The 25,779-nt window shown below is 40.2% G+C and overlaps 1 protein-coding gene across 2 annotated transcripts; it reads right to left on the reverse strand.

Annotated features, from left to right (window-relative positions):
- Positions 1-1,841: 1,841 nt before the first annotated feature.
- ctnnbip1 (catenin, beta interacting protein 1) lies at positions 1,842-24,510 on the reverse strand. 2 transcript variants are annotated; one of them, XM_071475933.1, is made up of 4 exons: positions 24,356-24,510; positions 16,299-16,413; positions 14,152-14,242; positions 1,842-5,157 (listed from the first exon to the last, which is right to left on the reverse strand). In XM_071475933.1, exons 2-4 carry the CDS (start codon positions 16,392-16,394, stop codon positions 5,099-5,101), a joined length of 246 nt encoding a protein of 81 aa, XP_071332034.1. In that variant the 5' UTR covers positions 16,395-16,413; positions 24,356-24,510; the 3' UTR covers positions 1,842-5,098. The 2 variants fall into 2 exon arrangements, with proteins under 2 accessions (XP_071332034.1, XP_071332036.1); XM_071475935.1 differs by having other exon boundaries at positions 16,299-16,429; positions 24,356-24,494.
- Between the last annotated feature and the right edge of the window lie 1,269 nt (positions 24,511-25,779).

A 25,779-nucleotide genomic window follows, 5' to 3' on the forward strand; every position in this document is an offset into this window, starting at 1 on the left:
CGGCTGGCTGGCGCTGCTGTGTGCCGAGCTCTGGGTCTGATCTGTCTGACATCAGATAAACACGACGTCAAGGCTCACGTGTACAGCGCGAGAGGGAACTCATGTTGTTGGAAGCAGAGATGTGCTGCTCTCACATGCTGCACTTTTAGTCTACATTTCAGCCAGCAGCAGACACAGGCTTGGCTCCGTTGTTCCTCTCTTCATCTGAGGGCTTGTGTTTAAATAATAATAATAATAATAATGGATGTCACCAAACTTTTTTTTTTTTTTTTTTTGAAAGAACACTTTTGGTTTAAGGAAGGACATTCAACTTGAATCCACACAACTGTCGAGTAAATAAATGATCTGTCAATACCTTCTCCTCACACCAGGAGCTATTAATGGAAATGTTTCGTGTCAGTTTGACTACAAGCTGCAACCAAAGCAAGTGTTTAACTTGTTCCAGTGAGAAACAGAAGTTTTAATGTCAGTAAATGACAGCTACAGTCCAAAGAAAAAAAACTGCCCAGCAGCTGGTGTGTTATTCCCAGGGCTCGCTGCCTCTAGATTGCAGGATTCTTATGCATCTGTGAACGACGGCATGGGAACAGTGAACAGATGTTCATCATTAGCACAGGGAAAACATGAAAACCCCCCCCGCCCCCCATTTCTGGTGACTAGATAGCATCAAATTCAAACATCTGCCTCAATTAATGCCTGACAGGAAGATGTACGAGGCTGTGGCTTATCGCTGGGTAAGAAGGTAAATGGTTGTGTTTTTAAATGACAACATACAGTGGAGTGTTAATCGTTGGAATATGTGACAACATGTAAATAACAGAAAAATGACAACACCTCTTGCTGCAGAAAGCTGACAGAACAATCTCCTGTCAAGACCCACTTACTCAGTTGTTCTGGAGCTTTTGACCAGATCATATTGTCTTCATCAGCAGATGAAATTTGCTCAGTTGTCATTGAACTTTAGACCTCTGGAGAAACTGTCAAACTTTGTAATAACTGAGTAACCTCACCTTGCTGCATACATGTAATTGGGCCTCCAATGCCACTTGAGTCTAATAGTTTAAGAACCAAAACAGAATTGATATAGTCCTATTAATTTAGCTAAAATTTGAATCTAAATGATGATACATTCTCAATCCAGGATTCACAGCAGTGTTGAAATGTTTTGACATCGGAGAATTTCTTCGTTAGTCTGAACTTTGACAGTTCAGTGGGAACTGAACTTCATCTGCTGATGAAAACCACGGGATACAATATGTCTGGAAGCTCCAGAACCCGCAAGTAAGTGGACTTTGGGTGAAGTTACTCATGTTATGAATATTGAGAATTTCAACAAGTTGTGAGTATAATGGAAAGTGTGAACTGTCACAGTTTAATAAGAACTGAGCAAACGAGACATGCTGTATGTTCAAAAGCCCCAGAATAAGACAGTAAGTTTTTTTATTTTTTATTTTTATGCAGTGTTATGCAGGTCAAGAATGAACTGTTGAGCTCAAATTGAGAATTATTTAGCTTCACAGTAGCACTGTAGTTTTCAGACCTATCTAAAAGTTTAGCGTTCATCCAACATCTATACTTGTCTTTGTATACAAGCTGCATTTTTCAATTACCAGACTGAACAAGACTCATTTTCTTCTCTCTATGCAGACGATAAGAGGAACAAAGAAAGCGTGATTTTACCCTCATTACGACTTTGCTCAACACTTTTTTCCTGGATGCCCAGAATGAGGCCTTATCTGAAGACAAGCAGCCATTATGAGCTTTAAGAACAAGTTTCTAATCTCTGGGCTGCATGTTTGAAGGCACTCAACTTTATCATGGAGAAAAGAAGACAAAGCTACTTTTCACCGTTTAAAATTTCTTTAATGGTTCAGTTGGTATAGGATTTGGAAGCATTAAGTCAAGACATGGTCAGCAGCCATACAAAACAAAACCAACTAATCAATGTTGACTGAGAGGAAAATAAAATACAAAGGAAAAAAAAAAAAAAACCCTAAAAATAAAAAGACAATTAGGCAACGTCAGGTCATCACAGTAAAAAGATACATCAACCCTAGTCAAACTCAACAGCATGCTGACAATCAAAACTGGTAGCAAGTTCAGTGATGATCTCACACACTCTCTCACACACTCTCACACACACTCACACACACACACACACACACACACACACACACTCATAAATTGAACGAAGGCTGTAGAACAACCCTGATAGGTAAAATGTACAGTAAGACACCTTTAAGAGAAAAAAAAAGAACAAACAAAAAACAAACAATGCATAGACAAAGAATGCTTTAAAATAAAAGTAAACATAAAAAGACAAATTTCTTTGTCATAGGCGGACATCGTGACGGGTGTCTGTTGGCCGTTTACATTGCGATGATTGTTGAGGACATTCAAATAGAAATTATTGCCAACAAGACATAATGGATAACACCCATACAAAAATGACATTTTTTTCTGAAACATCTTCAAAAGAGCTAGTAGCTTCCACAAATGTCAAGAATGTACAAACAATGGTCATTGTGGCAAGGCTTCAAAGATCCTCGGCTCCACTTGAATGAACATTAAAAACCACGAGGCAGACATGCTTGGCTTTTAAACGTTACAATTATTTTAAGTAATACAAGTTAACAAACTGTATTTAAAACACATTAAATATTGATCATGTCACTAGAAAAACATGTTGGTTGTTAACAAATATCCATTTTAACTATTCCAGTTGAGTCAATAAACACAGAAGATATTTTTTAAATCACCAAAGGAATAAAAACATGGCAACAAAGTTTTCTTTTATCCATTGAACCAAACATGGAATCTCTGCGCTAAATATCAAAATGTATTTTTTGCAAATATCCAATTGATAATAGTGCAAGAGATACAGTACAGTCAGAAATAGCACACAGTTCTTATGTTTGGCTTCATGCGTTTAGTTCCAGGTAGTTAGAAATTAGAGTTTCTATGATTTTAGTGTGAACAAAGAGCCACTGCTGAGCTGATGGTACTGAAGAGTGACTCATGTTAAGATTTAACTATCTACTGGTTCTCCATCTTTAATGATGCATTGGAGGAACAGGGAGTCAATTCAGTAAACAATAAATTACAACTACAACTTGTCTCTTATCAATTTTCTTAATCAATATGTTAAATTTATCTTACAGATAAAAAAAACAACAAAAATACAATTGGCACAATCAAATCATTATTGTATTTTCCCAACTATCTGTACAATAAAAAAAGGTTTTACATGTCACATAACCCAAAACAAAACTGGTATTTGTTTGGGGAGAATGTGTACACCTGTGTTTCATGTGATTATGTCTGCTAGTGTCTTTAATTCTTAACACTTTCCTAATGAGAAAAGCGTTGCTGCACTCTTAACAGCCTATGGTTCAAAATAAAGCAGCAGAGGAAATGAGTGGGGCCTCATTTGTAAAACTGCGCAGAGAAAACTGAGTATGCTCAAAAAATACCCTCACCTTAACGCAGAAATCTCATCGAGCATGTCACAATCCTCATTACCCTGCCCTGTTAACTCCCATAATTAAACATGAATGATTAATGACAGGCCTGTTGTGAGTGCTAATACACACATCAGTCACTTTCTCATTCTGGTATTTGTACAGAAGATCAGAGAAGTCAAACCACAAATTATAACGAGAAATATTACACAGTGTAAAATGTTGCAGATCTTGAGCCACATGGACTTAAGTGTTTTGTTTTTGAGAAAATCAGCATGTCACAGCTGCAGAGAGCAACACAGGATCAGGAAGCTAAATTATTCTGAAATGAAAATACCAATCGGTAAAGCAAAAGGAGCCAGAGGTGAGGGTCAGAGTTCACTGGAGCTCACTTTGTGTCATCTCATAAGTGTGTCTGAGTTGTACACCTGATGTGAGTGAAAAACCAGGCTATAATTAGATGTTAAGTGAAATGTATTGTCTGAGAATGCATCACATTTTATGGTGACACTTCACTTTGAGTTCCCCTACTAGAGATTTATGGGTAGAATACAAACGTTTAACAAATGATTTATAAACACTTTAATGGAGTTGTATACTGCTACATGGACATTTTTAAGTGTTCTTTAACAATTAGAACTTCTCCTATAAGGACAGATTTTATATTATGTCAAGTGTATTTTACTATATTGTCAGTCATTATCAGTTTATATGGCAGCCACTTATGCGTCCGAGTTAAACTGGTGAGAAATCCTTAAATAAACCTCATCGCTGCTTACAAATACATTATAGTGTATTATAAACCATTTAATAAATGTTTCTTAATTCTAAATCAAGGGACATAAAGTAAAGTGTTTATGTGTTTATTTTACAACCTTGCCTTTAGCATGCAGGTTCCAGCAAAAGCGTGGAAACTCTCCCGACACACCTGTGTCTCGACATCCCAGCATCTATGTGGGAGATGGTGAACGCATCTTTCATGCTTCTTTTCAAGCACACAAAATGTTTATAAATGAGGCCCCTGGTGTGACAGAATACGAAAGCCTTTATAACACGACAGCTAAATCAAAAACAATTTCAGCCCCATTAGGGTAAGCAGAAATAATTAAAATCTCTCCCCTAACATGATCAGTCATCACACTCGCTGCTTGACCAGAACTATATTTCTCTTTGCTTCAATCAGCTGCTGACTGGTCAATTCCTCCAGTGACCACAGCAGGTCAAACACATAACACTGCCTAAAGTCTTAACACAGACAAGATAATACAAAACAAAACCAACCCTCCCCCACCAAAAAAAAAAGACAACCTACATTTGATATTCATCCACACAATCTGTGAGTGTTTTCACTGACTGCCTTGTTGCCAAGGCTTCAACCCACAGTGACCCACTTGAGTGCATCTCAGGTAATGGTGTGCCAGCTTGTGTGCGGAGGAGTTGGGATGGAATAGGCTGGGGGAGAGCGAGGCAGCCACCTCCTGGTGTCTCTTCCCCACCTCTTCTGTCCCTTTCCTGGTGCCCCTCCTCTCCTGAGCTCATCAGTGTCGTGTTTGTGGAGTTTAGGATGTTGTGGATCACGTGCGGGGAGGTACAGGGGTGGGGAGGGATGCAGTGGGGTGGGATGGGGGGGCCCAGGGTCACTGTCGCCGATCCTCCGTCTCTGACCGTGAGAACGCCATCACCACATCCTCAGCACCTGAGAACCAACAGCAGTCAGATAAGTCCTCCAAAGCAACAATAAACAAAACGTCATAAATGGGCATTATTGAAAACCAAGGAGAATGTAATTTACTGTAGCTGTGGTGCTTAAGATTTTTTCTTCAATTTTTTGTGTGATAATGTGACCACTGCAATTCAGACAAAAAAAAATCTGACACACACACATTTGGTCTCAATCATGTGGTTTAAGAAGAGGACTTTGTTTGCGGTGCTGCATGCACAAAAGCAAGACTTTTCAGGCTATTCAGAGACGCATCTGCATTCATTATACACTGCTTTTCTGTCAACAGGCATCCCAGACCTGTATGACTGTTGCTAAAATCCCTGGATCTGGATCTGGGTAAGTCTTCAACATGTTTTCAACCATCCACTTGTGATTTTGTCACCCCAAATGAAATTTAGTGCAAAGTGTAAAGTGAGTGAAGTCTTCTACAGGTCCTCGGATTCTGTCAGTATCCTGTAAATCCTGTCAGCTGTGACTGTAAAGCTGAGAGGGACTAAGCAGCCATGAAAATCTATTTGGTGCATGCAGGTAATTTCATCTATTGCCATGTTTGCCTCTGCCTGCCATTCCAGCACCCTGACAGGAGATACTGTAGTACATTGAGGGGCCCGCTGAAAACAGCATCCTACTTTGCCATGACAACCCTTGGATCAGCAACTTCAGTACCATTCAATCTCCTCTGCTGCTGCAGCTCCGGCTGTGAGGCTCAAGATTGTCATGAGTAAATAATATTTCAGCTGATCATATTGACCTCCCTAAAATGTAGAAAAGAATCAATAGGCAAAAAGAAAAGAGACTGAAATTATTTACCTTACAAACCCTCAGATTTTTTTCCCCCATTTCTTTTATGCCTCTTTCACTTTTACCAAGTTAACGAGGACCAAATGATAATTACGGCCTCATCTCGGTTGAGTCAACTAAATGATCCTGCCAGCTACACAATAGGACTTAGTCAGCTGGCTCTTGTTTAATAAGCAATCATTCATTAGTCTGTTGCCAACTGTGTTTAATCAAGTCATTTGGGCCTGTCTACACCTGCTGGGACAGTTTTTCTCTGATAAATGAATATACACGTTCAAAATCTATTAAGAGTAAGGGCAAATAAAATTACACAATGTTCTTCGTATAGCCAACTGTTCTTTCATATAGGCCTAATATTTTTGGCAAGGTTCGTTTTCATTTTTGAGCAATTCGGTCTGTAAACCCTCCATAACAGAGAGAGGGAGGGATAAAAAACTTGCCTGCCAGATCAAGTAGGAAAGCATTAAAATCCCTCTTGCACCGTCATGCTCAGCAGCCTGGTGAAATGCATTTACTGCTTGGTAATGGAAGCAAATTTACTCAAGCAAATGGTGTTATATATTGTGAAATTTTTAAGACCACAAAGTACACACAGGAACATTTGTAGTCTCCTCAAACCCTTAACTAAAAAAGCATCTCTTAAAGACCAAATGAAAACTAGATGCACTACTCAACAATGAGCTTGATCATGTAGTGAGATAAAAAAAATCTGACAAGCTACGATCATATAAATATTATTAACACCAACTTCCACACCTTTGCAGACGGTCGAGAAGAATTCCTGACAGCACCTCGTGCCTGTCTGCTATAAAAAGACTTTCTTCTGTGCAGCCCCAAGTGCTTGTTAGATTTAATTATTGTGGAGATATGAAAGTAGGCCAGGGACTGTGAGCTTCTGCATGTATTTGGCGCAAGGGGCGGACCCTCCTCATCAGACAGCCCAGACCCTCGAAATACAGAATTTTTATCTACTGTGAAGATAATGAGCATGTTTCTATGTTGCATTCAGGTCATTGTGAGTTTGGTAAAAGTAAGACTTTTGGGGGAGGTGCCTTTGGAAATGAACATTCAAATTCCCCATCCCATAGGAGCTCACTGGCTTACCAAACAAGGCTATGACAGAGATAAAGCCAGTAGGCAAAACTGGCAACAGGAGGGGAAACTATAGACAGTGATAAAAAAAAAAATGCTCTTAGACTTCAATTAACAACATAAATCTCATCTGCATGGTGACAGCATGTGGGGATAATGATACTTGAACAAGAGCCAATTATGTAATATCACACAATAGGAAACTTGACTTGATTTACACTACTGCTGAATAGCATTGCCGTTCAAGAATATGTTTTGGCACAAGAACTTGTAAAAACACTCGTTCATCTACATAAACGTCAGTCTGAATGATTTTGTAGTTTTGTGTGAAGGAGTTCACCCTTGTGTAACGGGCAGTTCAGAGGACGATAATGTCAAACACTGTGCAACTTGAGCTGAATGACCAGCACAAACACTCTCAAAATACCCCCACAGAGCCAAGTGAATGGCTGGGCTATATCTGTTTTACTTGAGCGTTTTTGCCTGAGAGTCATGTTCAGACCTCGCCCTGCCACAAACACACAAATACTCACACACACACATAAGCTCTAGCCAACACAATGGAAACGTCAGGTCCCTAAAAGCCGTTGCCTAGCGACAGATAAAAATCAGACTGCATCAGTGGATGGCAAGCTGCTCCTGCTGCTGCTGCCTATGAGCAAACAGCTTTTGGTTTGTTTCAATGCAGCTCAGCGTCTGGCTGTTCCCTGGCCCCTCCCTCCACTGTGCACTGATCCCCTCCTCGTCCTGCACGATGGGGCTAAACAGAGTAGCTCCGGACGGTGGATTACATAAATAACAGCAACAGCAGCTATGTCATCCGATTTGTCCTCCATAAATACTTTGAACGAAAGAGAAGCCCCCTCATTCATAACAGATATAGTCTTTCCAGAAATAGAACACAGAGGAAAAAGGATAAGTATTTCAACACAGAGTACAAGTCAAATAGTTTTTTGGTTTTAAATAAATATTGCACAGAGATTGTGAAGATAAATCAGGGAGAAACATAACAGTTTCATACTGAAATACATTGTAACAATACTATGTGCTATGTACAACTATTAATTGTACACTAGGAATTGACAAATTGTTTAAGTCATTTATCAAGCAAAAAACCCTGGTTCCTGCTTCTCAAATGTGAGAATGAGCTGCTTTTATCTCATTTTATTTCATGTAAACTGAATATTGTTGGGTTTTGTCCTGTTAGTCAGAAAAAACAAGAAGACACCACCTTGAGAGAAATTGTGTTGGACAATTTTAACACTTTTCTGACATTTTATATACAAAACAATGAATCAATTAACGGAGAAAAAAAATAGTTGAATAAATAATCATTAGTTTCTTGCTCCCAGCATTCAAAAGCAAACAAAGTCTTTCTTCACACTTCTGAGAGATTATAAATCAATGCGTGGGTGAGCAAAGGTATCCTAAAATCAACAAACCAAAAAGAAAGTTCCACTGAAAACTCCCAGAATAAGGAGGCTGTGAAATGAACCCAAAGGGAGCTTGTTTGAAGTTATAGACACCATCCCTCGAGTCTCTCCTCACTGAATGAGCACAAAAGCAGCCATATGATGACTCCAGTGTTGAAGTGATGAAGTACTGAGTTATTAGTCAGAGCAGCAACAGAATTTGAGGTCACAATCTGTGCAGGGTCAGCTGAGAGGATAAAGACCCCCCCCCCCCCCCCCACACCCACACCCACACCCACACCCACACCCACACACACACACAACCCACCAGAAAAGCGACAGCAGGGGTGGGTTAAGAAGCACAACATACAACAGGGGTGTGTGTGGTCCAGCTGAACATGTTGACATCAACAAACACAGCAGGTCAACTTTAACATAGCCAGGGGCAATAATGAATGATCTGCTATTTCATGGTAACATAACTGCACACTACTAGCAAATTATTCAAGTATTAAGTCCTTTCTCTTTTTTTAAAAATTCTAAGCATAAATTTATTTCATTTCATTTTCATTTACTACTACTACTTTTTCTTCTTTCTCTCTGATTTTTCTGGGCTAACATGAATATTATAAAGGCATTTAAGTTCAGACCTCTGCACCCACTCCTACTGCTCAATTATTGTTTAATATATTGCAATAGACATCTGGGTTCATTAAAAGTTTAGAAAATAGATACTCTGGGAATTGGAGTCAGTTTGTCTCTTCCACTGGATGCGGACAGGCAGTCAACCACATGTCTATCATAGTATTACAAAATAAGAGAAAATTTGATGAAAACAAACAAAGTCTAATGAATTATATATGATATGCAAATTAATGATTTAAGATTGCACAGAGAATGTAAGATTTTTACAGTTTGTTGTTCACTTCACACAGTGCTTTTTCAGAGATGTAACAAGATTTGAAATTAGGTTCAAGCAACAGCAAGTAGTTTTCTGAGTCATGTCTCTTATGGACAGGCCATATCCAGAAGGTATTGGTTGAACTTTTGGTTTCTGTTGTCAATGGAGCAGAAACCACTAGAAAGAATATTGGCTGATTAAGAGTTGGAAGCGGTAGTTGTAAAACTATCCTTTAACAATCGTCTATGCAACTTCATAGCCACTAACACATTGGAGACGGAGAGGAGAAAATCAAGTCTCTGTCTTCCGGCAGGTTGAGTCAGGTAGATGTGGTGGTTCATAAATCTGAGTGTCTGGCTCTGATTCATGCTGCAGTGAAGAGCAGGATAAAGTAAGAATCAATACCACTCTGCCCTGGCTGAGTTGCCAAACAAAGGCGGGTCTTTGCTCTGTGTCACTGTGCTTTCTGTGGAAAAGACAGGTTTAAGGATTGTGTGATACCGGGACTGTATCACAGACAAAAAGAAACATGATTGTGTATTGATTATTGCTCAAGGCTGTGGTAATATCTGAAATGAGAGAGGCAATATTTTTGTAAGAAAGGATGGGGCTGACAGAGAGAGATTGGAATATCACACTCTGACTGTGTAATTAGCACTCCAGCTTGCCTCCAGGCCCCCTAATGACACCTGCTCCAATCTACCGAAGCAGCACTTCGCAACAACACGAAAGCCCACAGGGAAGCTCCGCTTTCCTGGGACAACTGAGGTTGCTATGGCAACCCTTCCTCGTCTCTCCTCTTTTGTTGAGGCCCTCAGTCGTCCTTCTGGGAGGAGTAAACTTTCTCCGTCAAATCAGACAGGATAACAAGTCCTGAGACGGCTGGCTTTATGTGTGGTGCTGACAATCTGTATTGTTTTAAGTGACATGATGTCAGTTATAGAAAAGCTGTGAATGGAAGAGTTAAAGGAAAAAGAATAACAGCCTGCCTGTAAAGACAAAACTAATATATTCCCCATAGTATGCTGCAACTACAGTGTCGCAGAAAACGCTCTGCACCACAGAGTGACACAGTTATTATTCAGTATCACCCAAAAAGAAGCAATTTACATTGAAACAAAGCCCTCCAAAAACCCAGGCCTCACTTAATGAGTTCACACTTCAGTTCCAATCATAATAACAGCATTTAAACATTGCATGTTTAGTCCTGCTCGCCCACAATCCTCTGCTCCTCTGTGCCGCAAAAAATTCAGCTTCATCAAGGTATTCACAAAGCTGACTGGGAAAAAAGAAAAGAAAAAGAAAAACATTAACAGCTCCAGTGCCTTTGGCAGAGAATTCCTCTTTGGCCTGATTAAAATTGCAAAACAAAATTCTGTATTTGCATGTATGGTAATCAGCCAATTAAAACTATCTGAAATGCAAATTCAGTGACCCATAGACTTAAAAGAAATATGAGTGGCAACCCCCAAGTTGTTTTTTTGGTTTGTTTCTTACAAGGAAAAAATAGAATGACATTTGACAGCTAAGGAGAGTTTGAGAGAATGAATCAGGGTTTGAGCAACATTTCCACTCAGTCTGATGAGATGTGATGAAGGATGACAATGTTTCTGGACAGATTAGACTAAAACACCTACAAATTATCAGAATATGTCAAGCTGACAACAGCAATGATGTTATCCATTTGTAACATTATCTTCTTGCACCTATGCTCCTCTTTAACATTTCCTGAATACAGCCTGGCCTTGACTGAGATTAATCAATATCTGAGTGTGTCTCCACTACGCCATTGTGCCCTCAATGCCCTCTAAGTAGCCACTGTTCGATCGATGACGCCAAGTCTGACACGCGACACTACTGCTCAATGCTGAGACCCCTTAAGGATGCTGGTACCAAGGCATCCTGCATCAGCATACTCAAACTATGTTCACTTTCACACTGATGGGGGTGGATACTGTGGCTAAAACGGTTTAGTTTATTACTCAAGAGAGACATATCTTTGTGGTTGGGAATTATGTGACCTCTAATGGGAACTCCACTGCTAATAGCCTAAGCTTTTTTTCCAAAATTTAACAATATTAATACATACAGTATAGTTTAGGGGCTGACAGAAGATTCTAGAGGCATCTGCTCTTTAAAACAGTAAGCTGAGAGCCAATAATTGAAAACAGCGCGCTATTTATCACAACTGTTACCAAACCAAATGTACACCATTTCCACCATAAGCTGGTGCAGGAAAAGCTTATGATGGAAACGGTGGTCTAACTTTGGAAAAGGTTGCAAAAATTATTTGTCAAACGGTTACAAAGAGCAAGGTGCTCAACCACTATTCAAGAACCATTTTAGCTCAGCCCCGCAGAAATGTCTGCTGCAGATATGGACCAAATCAGCATGAGGCCTGAAGGTAGAGATGCTGTGAGTAGGTATATCAGTGATATAAGATCAGACAAAGACAAACAACTTTGCCTGGAAAACTGCTGGTCAGTCACAAAAGGTGTCCATGAGGCTACTGGGACAGACTGTACTATCACTGCATATAGCAGGATGAGGGAAAAGGTCTGCTGTCGTTATAATGAAGTGAGAACAAGGTGAAGCACAGAGAGTACAACCGGATTTATCCCCACACCTGTCTGGCACAGATTTGGAACATTTGTCCAGTACAATTAACACACTGAAATTCAATTCAATTTTGTAAATGTCTTTTCCCCGGTCTTTAGGAATAGATTTTCCACAGTTACAACAAAATTACCTTGTAATATGTCACATTGGTAATTTGTTGTTTGAAGTCTGTGCTTCTGTAAAATTACACTTTATGAGGCACAATGACTACGTTGCCAGGCAATAAAACGTTTCCTTTCATCTATTTTTTTTCCGTATTACCAAGTCTAAATGAGATCAAATAGTGGGTTTCCCTCTTCATGTAACTGAACCTCTTCACACCATCTCAAAGGACACCGAATGTGCTGATACTTACAAACTGCTGTCCTTCAGCTTGGTGTTGAATATTTAAAAGTGATTAACTCTCAGCTATCTCCACAATGCCTAATCACAGTACTTTAGAGAAGATGCAGACCGCGAATAATTTATTGCCACACCGAGGAGGTGGCAGGCTGCCAGATGACACTAAATGTGTCTGTTTCTGTGATGTATAATGTATATTCAAAGCACCTTTCACCAGTCATATTCCTCCATAATTAATGAGGCTCTTCGTAGCAGTATTGACGCAGCAAAGACATGGAGTTCTATATCTAGTAAAGGGCATGAGAAACTGAATGAGGCCATGCAACACAAACTGACAGCAAGTCTGCAGTTGTTCAGAAAACATCCTTCATAAATTAATGATTTAAGAAAATCAGTGCCGATCTCACATTTGGGTGCTGTACTTTTTAAGATGTGATCCCATCCATCCTATCTGATGCAACTCTTTATATTCTGCTGCTTTCTGAAGAAACAAATTTTAATAATGAAATCTGTCTCTGATGCAATGGCCCACATTAAAATTTTGATGATGCACCCCATACTGCAAGATGGGCCTGAATTTAACAAAATATGACAGAGTAGTTTAATATCCTGCACGCTAAAAAAGAAAAACATCAGAGAAGGATAAAAAGACAAAGTCACTGCGCCTGTCACTTGCCTCCTTAATACCTTATATAATCATAAACCTAATCCTTCTTCATCGCAGAAAATCACATATTGACCATTTTTTCACTGATTGTTTCCTTGTGGCAAAAGGACACAGACATGGAGACATTACACTTCACTAAAGGTAAAGTATTACAGCCAATTTTCTAGACTTAAGCTCCCCTGAGAGACCAATATCATATTGGACAAAGCAAAACTTGAGGCCCAGCAGGTTTACCACGGAAGGACAGCAGGACTCCTAACTGACAGCTCTGTCTGGAAGCAGCTGCTATCTACTTACAAAAAAAAAATATTACAATTTGCTGCTGCTACATCAGGTAACTGCAGTGCTTCTCCACATGTACTATTTTTTTTAATCTAGCGCCCTCTTGTGGTTTAAACATATGAAAATTGATCAGAAGCTAAAGAAAACTCAACAGCGCTCTCCAATGCCCTGAAAAGGCATGACCAACATATGCAAGGTCATATTTTTAAGCAAACCAAGGTTCACAACACCACTCATGGGTTAGGATTAGGGTTAGTGATATGCTTTAACAAATAAACACCACAACCTTTGAACGTGGTTCTCTATCTAGGCCACTTGTGAGAAGCAGTAGTGAAACTAGCTTCGCTCTCATGCTGAAGATGAGTCACTAGGTTCCAGTCAGCCCCACTGTTTGCTGTGTGAGTAATCTTCCAGTGCTGGTGGGCTGCTGAGTCCGCCTCAGACCTCAGTCAGGGAATCCGTTAGGCCGGTTGGGGAGCGGATTCTAGAGGAACGATGTGTGCGGAGGGATTTTCCCTTGCTTTCAGTCTCGGCACAGTAGCACTTCTGCAACATGTTAGTGTGGTGTTTGTAGGCTAATGTTGTTTTAGATGTGTTTCGTATTAACCATCTGTCATAAACACCTTCTGTTCGTATACTGGTTAAAACCAAAAAACATTTGTGCTAAAAATATATGAAAACTAAAAGTGCAACTATGTCCTGCATTGAAAATGTAACTTCATCACATTTGACTAAGACATAGAATTCAGAACTGCTTCCAAAGGAAAAACAAATGAATCATTCCAAACTATACAACACTAGCTGCATAACTCTGCTTTGAATGTGTGCATGTGTGTGTCTCACGGCCTTACCCTGGTCTATGTTGTGCTGTGGTAGCTGGCTCATCTGACTGTGGACCACACCTGCGTAATTTCGGAGAAAAGCCTCTTCACTCGGCGTAAGCTGAAGAGGAGTAAACAAAGTAAAGTTCCAAGTTACAACACAAACTCATCTAGAAAAAGAGGTCGCACACTTTTCTAATGCCGATAATTCAAATGAAGCTATATTAATTCTCCAAGAAGTAGAGATGTAACATTGTGGAGTTTTAACGTGAATGAATTTGAATTATGAATTCTGCTCTCCTTTTGTGTTTTGATACACATCTTTACTTAAATAATTTTAAGGTCACAGCAATATTTGATGGTTCTGCTGATTCAGAAAATGAAAGCGTGCATAGAAAATGTTATACATCTACAGTGTTAACAACCCCTAATCCAAATGATATGCTTACACTGTGCCTTAACATGTACATATAATCATAGTTATCATTGTCAAACATACATCTAAGCCCACTGTTTATAGACATGTACACATGCATATACTGTACATAACCACCTAATTCATGTATATAAAGTAATCAATTTCATTATCCATTCATTATTCCAATAGTATTTGTTACAATGTACACAAACTAATTTGACGTGCATATAGACATTTTATGCTGTTTTTCATTATGGTTTGTTATATTTATTTATATAGGCATCTTTTTTTCCATCTAGTTGTAAATACTCAACAGTTAAAGTTTATGTTTTCCTTTCTTCGTCCAGCTCTGCTGTTCTTGTTTTTAGCTCTATACTTGGCCAGTAAAGCTGCTTCTGATCACAAAGTTGGTCTTTCAGTCACTGAAAAGCTGTGACTTTTAATGCTGTCTCTCGTGTGAGTGTTTCAAGTGTTTCAACTCTGTGGTTAATAGCTTAGTGAAGCATTTGTTTGTTGATTGGAAACCTAAACCTAACTCTACAAAAATGCAATTTAGAGCAACAAACCTAAGAAATTAACACTTATGGATTGATAGTTGATAATGATGGCAGCTTTCAGCCCTGTAATGGGAACTGGTAATCATGGTATCAGAAGTTATCTTAATTAAGAGATTTTGTCTATAATTTATCATGTAACACATGTGCAAGAGTATCAAAATGAATGCACACCCTTGAGTTTATGCCTACACAGACAGTATCAGAGATTTTCATTTTAGCCAGCAACTGTGGATTTTGTTGTCTGAAATGAGTTAGCCGTAGTTATTAAACTATTCCTGAGAGGCTCCTAAATCACAAAATGAACCTCTTATTTGTTATCTGGTTAGTGTGCTGTTATACCACTGCCAGAGGCTGAGTGTATGGGGGATGTCTCTGATTTTAGGTTCCTTTACACTGTTTGGAAGATGAAGACCTTGCATGAACAAGCCTTTGCCTTTAAATCTGCTTGACATCTTATAAAAAAGGTTTGAAGAAGGACAGGTTTGTAGTTTGCATCTACTTGCATCTGCAGCCGTATAACCAATTAGAAAGTAGTCAGGTTTTTGTCCTCCAGAGACTGCAAATTGCTCATCTCTGCTGACTTCCTCCACTCTGTCAAAAGTGGCATCTAGACAGGAATTCCTGTCACCACCTGAGCTGAACAGAAAACATCTGTGGAACTGCTGTATGTTCTGCCTGATGTAGACATACTAAATATGATGGAAATATTTTTTGAGTGATGACAGATTTGACAAGTGTGCATCTCTCAAGCAATGATGAAAACATCAGTTTTCAGACCATTGGGTGACTTGGTCTGAACGTTGTTAATGGCTTCAAACAACGTCTGATTTTTAGCAAAGCTTCAGTCTGTCCTCTGTCATTACCATTTCAAACAAAAAGATGTGCTACTCTGTAGCATGGATAGGGAAATAGTTGGTCTAAGAACCACATTTGGCATGTTTTTTCATGGGAACCATCGATCTTTTCAATGACATAATTTGACATGGTAATAACTGTTTCTGGTGTTGATGGCCAAATTGGCCAGGCTTGTTAGTTAGGGGCAGATTTCAGAGGATGAGGATGATGATGTGTGACTTTGCTAATTAAACAAACCCACTGTGTGCAGAAGCTGCACAATAAGATGTACATCTATAAAATGTGAATACCTGCCTATAAAATGCCACATGACCATAGTTTGTATAGCAAAAAGACACTGTACTTACATTTGATCCCATTTTCTTAAGCATGAGCAGGACCCGCACTTTCTGTTGGATGTACATGTCTTCAGGAGACTTCCCCGGGGCCTCCTCGCGGTTCATCCCCCCTGCTCCTGTGGCTCTGGACACACAAACAACTGCAGATTACACAAGACCTGTGAAAAATCACAGCTACGCAAACACTCACAGTGTTATTAGAGGTTAAAAACACTTAGTCACACAATCTGACTGGTTATAAGATGACTCAGAGAAATCTTTTCATTGTGAACACTCACCCCTGCAACCTTGAAAAAACGGTAGTTAAGACTGTTTCAACCAGGTACCTACATAGTAATTTAACTTGTTTTTTCCTTTTTATTTTTGTGTTTTGTATTACATATGAGTTCTGTCCTGAATACAGCTCCGACAGAACCTTTCATATCATCCTTGCAGTTCTCAGATATGAGGTTTAGGCTCTTATAGTCAGCAGCATTGAGCTAACACCCCCTGGAGTATTACTATTACAACAACATAAAAGACAGACTTCATTTCAATTATCTAATGTTTTCTAATCTGACTTCTCAGACATAGAGCACCAGGCTGGATGTTTTACCATTAGGGTAAATAATACAGATGGTCTGTGTGTGATAAGCACTTCATTCGTATAATCCAAACAGTGATGATATAAGAAGTCAGTGGCCTTGTCTCAGTGCAGTCACAGTGCAGTTTTGGCACTTCACAGCGTGAATGGCTGTCATTAATATTGCATGGCAGTTTTCACACAGATCTCGCCACTGCCTGCTCCTTCCATCTCTTATTCTCCATCTAACTAATGACCTATTTTCACTGTCAGTCTGCAGAGATGCGAAATATAGGCAAAGGGGGAGAAAAAGGGGAGGGAAAAGGCGGCGATAAAAGGAGCTGCCAAAGCTAATGCGGATGACAGAAAAGGGATAGGTTCCGCTGTGATAGCACACACACATCAAGGTCGGCTGCTGTCGCATTAGATCTCTGCTATAGCACACCAACAAGATGAGGCGTACAGCACAGCTTGATAAACAGTCTAAAATTTCTAATTGAAAAATCTAAAACATGCAGAGGGAATAATTCACTAAAAACTGAAAAATAAAAACTTAACCAAACAAAATCTAGTGAAAAAGCTTTAGTAGAGAGAATATCAGTATGCAAGTCAGGATTTGTTCTCCCCTAAGAATCTTTCATAATAAGCCTATGGGAGCTACAGTCACTATGATAGTTCTGGCAATTTATTTTGGCCTCTTATCTATACAAAGGACCACTAATGCATGTTGACAGGCGGTTTGATGTGGGGTTATATTTAATTGAGAAGCTGGCTTGCTGTCCCCCCTTCCCAGAGCCCAGGGGTGGAGGATGAATGGGGCACCGTTGGCCATTGGCTGGCGTTTAGGTGCCGATGTGAGCGTGTGGATTCATCCAGATCAGAGCAGCTGGAGAGCATGCTTCTGGCTATAGTCCTTATAATTATAGCAACCTTTGGTGGCCGTTTACTGTAAGCAACTAACACTTGACTCTGTCTTCTTGTCTGTTTTCAGCCACACAAAGTGGTAGCAGGACACTGAACAAAGGGCAGATGAATACATTAGTTATTCACGGCAACCTCCCAAGAGTCAGGCATAGTTTAATTAGAGAGCCGCTGAAGACTCAAAGCACGACAGACATGAAAAGATTGAGAGAGCTTGCCGGTGTCAGTTCAGTAGCTCAGTACACCTTCAGGGTAGTGGTGGCGGTGTGTGAATGTGTTTAGGTGGGGGTAGTGATGGAGAGAGGGTATTGGTGAAGGGGGTTCGGGGTGGATTGGGTTGGGGGGTGGGGTAGGGTGGCAGTAGCTTCAGAACAGCAGCAGTGACACGTTTGATCATGTCTCTTAGCTCCTCGCCTCAGAGAGCTGTGACTCCAGGCACAGAGACCTACCAGCGAGGCGACACACAATATGAAGAATGATAAAAACTCAGAAGCGCAAATCTGCCAGCCTCAGAAACACGCTGGGAATAAATCGGTCTCTGTGTATGAGTGGATAAAGAGTAGAGGATGTGAAGGAGAATTGAGGAACAGGATTCGCTAATTGCCAAAAGGTGCCAAATATGATTATAGAACAAACATCCATTAATATTCAGGAATTGAGACTTGAAAACTTAAACATTTTCATGTCTGCTACTTCCCATTAATCATCTGTATAAATAGGCCTACTGCTTTCATGACTGACGCATTTCTGATCCTCTGATGTTTGCTTTTGAAGTTTGAAAACTGGCCATATTTAGTACCATCTCTACTCCCGCTCCTGACTGTTTTGAGAGTTGCAGTTGGTATTTTTACCAGTCTGGCTGTTTATTTTATCTCATCCCACTTTCACAGCAATATCAGCTACAAGAACAAGAAACGTAGAACATGAAATCCCACGGGGAAAGTCTCTGTAGGAAGAAGAAACAATGTGGAAATGTAAATGAGGGTGATCAGGGATGTTGTTATGACATGTTTGCCACTTTAAAAAAAAAAAAAGAGGAAAGGGAGAGGAGTCAGATCCCATCTTTTTGTAAAGTTCACCTTGTCTTCTTCTGGCTGGAGTTAGGGGATAATTTGTAGATGACTATTTTGGGCAGCACATTAGCTACAGAACTGGAACCATTACAGTTCTCCTACTCAGTGAACTGGATGACAACATGTGTACAACAGTGATTAACACTGCGCATATGATTATGTAATAGGTAGTTTTATCCATGCTCTCCTATTTAACCAACTAGCTTTCCAGCCATGTTTACAATTCCAGCAATGCTCCAGATGGTACTCTGGTGCCTGCCTCACTGCCACAGACTTAACCTCTAAATAATGCCTTTCAGGGAATCAGTGCTACAACATTTTAAACATAGTGACTGGGTGTAGTAGTTCTTTTTAAATTAATTTTCCTCTTAAAGTGTTAAACAATAGAGACAAAAATCACTATTTCCCAGGCCCTTACATGAGGCTCAAATTGCTTGTTTTATCCTAGACATAGCACGAAACCTAAATATTTCCATAAAACAGTGAAAAAAATTACAGGTAGCCAGAGTGCATGGTGATATGGTGAGTTGAGTCCCACCAAACTCAAAAATATTAAATCTAAAACTGATTTTAAAGAAAGATTTTTGCTTAATAAAATAACAAATGATATTGATGATGATGATTGAATCATAATTAAATTTATATCATCCCCTGACTAATTAACTGACAAATCGTTTGCACTATAGCCGCAGTGATTTGTCCATAAATCAAAGTGGTGCAAAGCATTTTCATTTAATTTATTCAAACTCTGTTCTGGTTTAACTCTTAGAGACTCTTAAGACATAGAACACAAACTCTTCTCTGAATTACATTCTTGCTACTTCAGCAATCATCCACTCCTTGAATGTTAAGACCAAAACTGCATTATGTTCAATGAAATTAAGGCCGACATGAAAGACTTGTCAAGAAGCAGTGACAAAGAAGAAAATTACAAATGACACAACTGCTGAAAAATCTATAAACAGCATCTTAAGAGGAAACCTTGCTATGTGTAGCCTTCTAGGGTCATTCTGGTATTATTCTGGTGTACATGGTCTTCTGTGTAACACGCCTTAAATAATTTCAAGGACAATAAGCAAAGATCCTGATAGACTCCTTTGTGTGCCTGATGTTCGATTCTAGAGGTGGGCTGGCTCAAAACTAATCCCCCTAGGGATGCTCAGCCTCAGACACATGCAGCTAATGTTCCAGACGTAATCAAAGGCTTTCTTTAATGCTGATCTAGGCCTAATCCCCCCCCACCCTCATGCCTGTGTTGGGCTCTTGTCAATGTTGTGATGTTGGGCTGAGCTGAGGGCCTCTAGGCAGCCCAGTGAAATCACACCATCACTGATTTTGTGCAATTATTTTGTATTTTGTTTGTCTTACATAATTTAACTTGATGAACATGAAATCAAAAAATGGAGGAGTTGATGCTACGTTATTTCTTCCAGTTAAATAAGTTTTCAACACAAATGAAGAGACAGATTTTTCTTTGATAACTTCTGGGGTATTGATGAATAAAACATGATCATCAAAATGTGCCCTGTTCCAAAGGAGCCAAAATCTGAAATCCTTTTTGTGACTTGGAATCATTGTTGTGATCATTTTCAGGATTTACAACAAGTACTGCAAAATGTCAGATGGCTCCTGCATATGAGATTAGGTTCACATTGCTGCCTGACAGTGATACTGTCACACACTTCTAAAAGATATGTACACATTCAGTCATGCCACATTAAAAACAGAGACACACCTATTCATTGCATGGCCTCTGCGTTCCAGATTTCTTACATACATTTGTCTGTATGTGTCTGTTAGTACCTCTGAGAAACAAAAACACGGCTTCTAAACTGACTGTTTTAACACTGTGACCAGCCCACACAGTGCAGTGAGGGTCTGCTGCCAGGGATTACAGAATGCAATGTGATAGGCCCTCACATTTGCTGAGGGTCATGAAGAGCAGAGGCTGCCACAGTGCACCAGCCCAGTTACACATGGCTCGGTCCACTTGTTGAGCATGTTACTGGCTCTGGCTTCTCATATGATGCACAACGTCTGATTGTTTTAGAAATCAAATTCTTCCACCAAGCAGAAACAGAGGAAACAGGCCTCTTTAGTTGACTGACAAACTGTGTTTGAGTGGGGTTTAGCTTTACACAAATGCCGCTAAAAGCCTGGACTCCATTGGACCTGAGAGGTCTGTAGCCTCCACTGAGAGGAAAAACTGAGAAGGAAAAATAACTTGAATTCAGTCTTGAGCTGCTCCAGCATCCCAAGCAAATGTGAGAGAAACTTAAGTAGGCTACAACCCTGGTGTGGCTGCCAGCTGAGCTGCCAACAACATGGCCTCGTTGTGTAGAGAGGCTGTGTCACTGCAGGTACACACAGACACACACACTCTCTTCTACTGATGTCATGAAACGTGTTAAAGCGACTAGAGGTCATACTAAATAAGGAAAAAATATCATTATTCTAATGTGATAAAGATTATGTTCTCTGATATGTTAAAAATACAAAAATTAACTACATTAGTTTTAAGACTTAATTTCACAATTTTTTCTTTTTGGCAGCAAACCCAACACTGCAGTTCAGCAAAATAAACTGCAACTTCACTGGTCATTTTTAGAGCTGCAATGATTAGTTGGTCGAGAGAAAATTTACTGGCAACTATTTTAATGAATTAATCGTTTTACTGATTCTTTAATGCAAAAATGCCAAATATTAACTGGTTCCAGCTTCTCAAATGTCAGGATCCAATTCTTTTCTTTGTCACATATGATAATATATGTTTGAGTTTTGCACTTCATGCATTGTTTAGTTCATAAAATGTCTAAAAAATAGTTAATAAAACCTATGAGGACTCACATGGTGAAGTTCTAAAAATGTATTTTGCAATTTTGGTTTGTTTTAGGATTTCTGATAATTAATTATCACAGTTATTAACAGGTAATCTTTGCCCATCGCCTTCAACATTTACAATAAATTTGACAGTGATTTCAGAACGGTTGTCCAACACAACATAACTTACACACATTCAAACCTGCGGACCCATAATCAAAACTTTTTCACCAGCCATGACCAGACAGACTCCCTCTGGGTCGGGCCACCATGGGGTCCTGCAACAGCGTGAGCCAGACGAGCGGACACTGCAGGGCAGAAAGGCTGTGGCTTGGACTCACTGGATGTCTGCATGCTGCCTTTGTGTGGAGCTATCTCCTCACATGTACAGTGCCCACAACAATGGCTACAGTATTTGGGGACAATGGTGATGAACTGGATTGTGAAAACATGACTGATAAGTGGGTCATGTCTTGTTGTCACCACGTGAGGCATGAACTCAAACAATCCTGCTCAACTGTACAGGCTTAGTTCATAGCTGGGTTTCTGGGTGTGCTTAACTGTGTTTGACTATTTCTGATACCACATTAAATTGATGATAGGGCCCACAGAGACTGAATTACAGCAGGCTGGACATGACATTCAAAAAAAAATTACACCTAATGCCACTGAGAATCTTAGGTTTTTTCTTAATAGTTAAAAACATTTTACCCATTATTTAAGCTTCTGATAGACCCACAAGGAATATCTTATATATGTGCTATACACCACAGTTCAATTAAGAACTTGTATTATGTTCAATTAATTAATTAAGAGCAAAAACACTTAACAATAAGATTTAGACAACCTGATTTTGTAGATGGTTTACAATACATAATTTGATCCAGCAGAGTTTCTCACAGACCATGCTATATAACATAATTAAATCTGGTCTATGATCTCAGAACATCTTCACTCGCTCCTCTGGGTCTCTCAATGGAATTGAAACAGAAGCTGCTGCCTTAAAGCTGGTCCCTTGGGGGTGTGGCTGCCAGATTTCAAAAGCGCCAACGTCAAGGCAGGGCATAAAATTCTGGTTTGCCAACAGTTATATGATCTCTGAGCTCGGAATAATACAATGCAATGCAAACGTGCAGGGTATCATGCACATCAGACAAAGAACTGCACACAGAAAAGATGGCTGTAACTTCAAGTTTGATTCTTAAATTGGAGGGCTCTGTCATTTGGACTAAGTGTGTAAACGACGAATTGATGCAAGCAGCTCTTGTATCATTGTGTCAGGCCACGAGAGGCTACTATGTGGCCTGGTTAAACATGACAGACTGACAAGTGCTTGTGCCAAACGCAGAGCATGAGGTTGTGAGATGAACCAGCCCTCGCTCCCAAACACTGCTTGCAGGCAGCTGATGAGGTCCCCTTGGGGCTCGAGGGGGTTGAGCAGCCGCTGAAGAGCACCTGCCCTGTATGTGTTGAGACGAGGAGGGGAGGGAGGCGAAGCCAGCGGTCTTAATCTATCTCTAAAATCCAGCCAGCTAAGGGAATGTGCAAACTAAGGCAGCCTTGACATACTGTGGGTCCATGACCAACTCTGCTAGTTGCCAGGAGGATTCAGTGTGCTCGCCTGTGGCCAAGCCCTGACACCCACTGGCTGCAGCACTCGTCAATGCCCTGCTGCCGGCAGGATGCCAGCTTCACCACTCAAAGGGTTGTCAGCTATCTGACATGTGGGGGAAAGCAGACACTGTAAAAGGCAGGGTGGCACAATGCATCTATGGGTGGCATGATCCAAAAATAGAGATTCATTGAGGGAGTTATGTGAAAAGCAATCGCGAACATGAAAACCAATTTGAAAGAAAGTGCTCAGATGTACAGGAGCTTTTGTGGTTGGAGCAGCATTGTAAATGCTCTCTAAGCCTAAGCATTGCCTTATCTGACTGGTAGATAATTTGTATTTTCATACAGGCTTGCATCAAGTACGTATGGTCTGCTGAATTTTTTGTCAACGGGAAACAGGTAGCTGCTTTTAGGCCGTTATTTCAGACACGTTAAGCACGGTAACATGATGGTGGGCGCAAGTAAAACAAACTACAAGGTAAACGCTGACCAGTCTGCCTAACGCTCACTTACATTAGCCGAGTTACTGAACAATTTTATTAGTTTTCTTCAAAGACAAACTCTGAATGAAAAATAGCACTGCAAACAAAAATACCTGAACGCCAAACAATGAAGACGGAAAGTAAAAAAGCAGAGAGATACACATGACTGTGAACGGTTCTTGTTATCATGTTGCGGGACGCAGACTGTTCAAACTGTAGCAGCGCTCTTGCTAGCAAGCAACGAGCCTTCAGCGGTATCTCGATATGGATCTTAAAAAATATCCACCATGGAAAAATGCGTGGACAGTACACTTAATCACTAACAAGTCGTCTTTATTTCAACCTGGATAAACATTTCATTTGCTCTCCACCAAACCTGCTATACGCTTGGCAAAGCAGTCAGTGCTAAATAGCCAAGCTAGCTCGCTAGCATGCCCGAGACAAAAGCCTGAATGAAGTTCCTATGGGTGCAAACACCATCCAGGTACCGCAGCTGTGCCAGAAGTGTAAACGCCGGGATTCAAACACACCTATTATTTCTAAAAACCCCTGACAATATGTACCTCGTCAAGAAAAGGAGACATATGAGCTTACCCCTCCTGGTCCAGCTTTTCTTTCTTCTGTGCTCTGTTTGAATGGTGTGTTGTTGTAGGAGGGCGTCCTGTTCCGGGGTCACATCCCTCCAGTCGGCACAGCTACGGCGGACTGACTCAACGCAGCGAGGGTCCTGCTGGTTGATCAGTACCGCTGCCGGCCACCGGGGGCGCCACGGGCACGGCACAGCCAACGCCGCACATACCGGGGGTCAGCAAATAGGCTCAACAGGGGGCCAGTTGTTTTGTCGATGATGTCAGTCCAGTACAGGATTGATCTTCAAGGGGGCCTCAAGGCAAAAAATGGTTGGGCTCCTATTTACCCCCTGTGTACATGGCTGGCCAAACAAAATGATTAGTTGATTAATCAAATCGATGCTTCACAGAAAATTGACTGGTAACAGTTTTTAAATTTGATAAATCATTTTCAAGCTGAAAAAGTAAAAAAAAAAAAGAAATTCACTGAGACCAGCTTCTCAATTGTGATTATTTTCACATTTCCCCTCTTTTCTATTATAGTAAATTCAACATATTTGGATTTTTTACTATTGATCAGACAAAGGTTAATGTCTTGTTTTTCATGATTTTCTGATTTTCTTTTTATACAATGAACAATAAATTCCATCCATCCATCCATCCATTATCTATAGTGCTTATCCACACAGGGTTCCCTTGGGGGGGGAGGGGGGGGGGGGGGGGGGGGTGGAGCAATCCCAGCTGACAGGACGCCAGTCTATCACAGAGCTGACATATAGAGACAAACAACCATTCACACTCACATTCACACCTATGGGCACTTTGGAATCACCAATTAACCTGATGTGCATGTCTTTGGACTGTGGGAAGAAGCCAGAGTACCCGGAGGGAACCCACTCATGAACACTCAATTGATTAATAAAATAAGAGACAGACTGATAATGAAAATGATTGGTTTTAGCCTATGACGGAGTAATACTACCTTGCTTACTTACCTTGTTTTTGTATGTTAATTACTTGACTCACAGAAAAAAATGGAAGCGATCTGATAAAACACAATCTTACAACAACTGAGCAAAATATAAACTAGATTTTTACACAGAGCACCTCTATGAACCCAGGATATAAGATGGATGATCTGTCACTGTTGATTCTGTACCTCAGGGGTTCAAATTTCTGAAAAATTTGCGATCAATCTAATTATGTAGATCCAAATGATATAAGCAAACCTGGGAATTTGGTGGGCCCTGGAGGTTTGGGCCCCCTTGGTGTGTGATGGCTTTGCCTTGTTGGTAATCCAGCCTTGAAGCGCAGATATAATTTTCCACATTCGTGAGGACTGACAGTGTTACAGAAGTGTATGTTGCTACTTATTGAAAAAGAAGGACTCACATATGCAAATGTATGCTTTATGTCTACAAGACTTGAAATCTAATTGATCACTAATCA

This window comes from Trachinotus anak, unplaced genomic scaffold, assembly GCF_046630095.1.
Source record: "Trachinotus anak isolate AG129_WGS33_773 ecotype Australia unplaced genomic scaffold, CSIRO_AGI_Tana_v1 ptg000004l, whole genome shotgun sequence".
NCBI lineage: Eukaryota > Metazoa > Chordata > Actinopteri > Carangiformes > Carangidae > Trachinotus > Trachinotus anak.

What these genes read in the sequence shown, in the direction of transcription:
- ctnnbip1 (XM_071475933.1), bottom strand. Translation starts at nt 16,394, where the DNA reads ATGAACCGCGAGGAGGCCCCGGGGAAGTCTCCTGAAGACATGTACATC. An exon ending in TTAAGAAAATGGGATCAAAT is followed by an intron (nt 14,243 to 16,298) that starts GTAAGTACAGTG and finishes ACTCCTCTTCAG; the next exon opens with CTTACGCCGAGTGAAGAGGC. An exon ending in ACAGCACAACATAGACCAGG is followed by an intron (nt 5,158 to 14,151) that starts GTAAGGCCGTGA and finishes GTTGGTTCTCAG; the next exon opens with GTGCTGAGGATGTGGTGATG.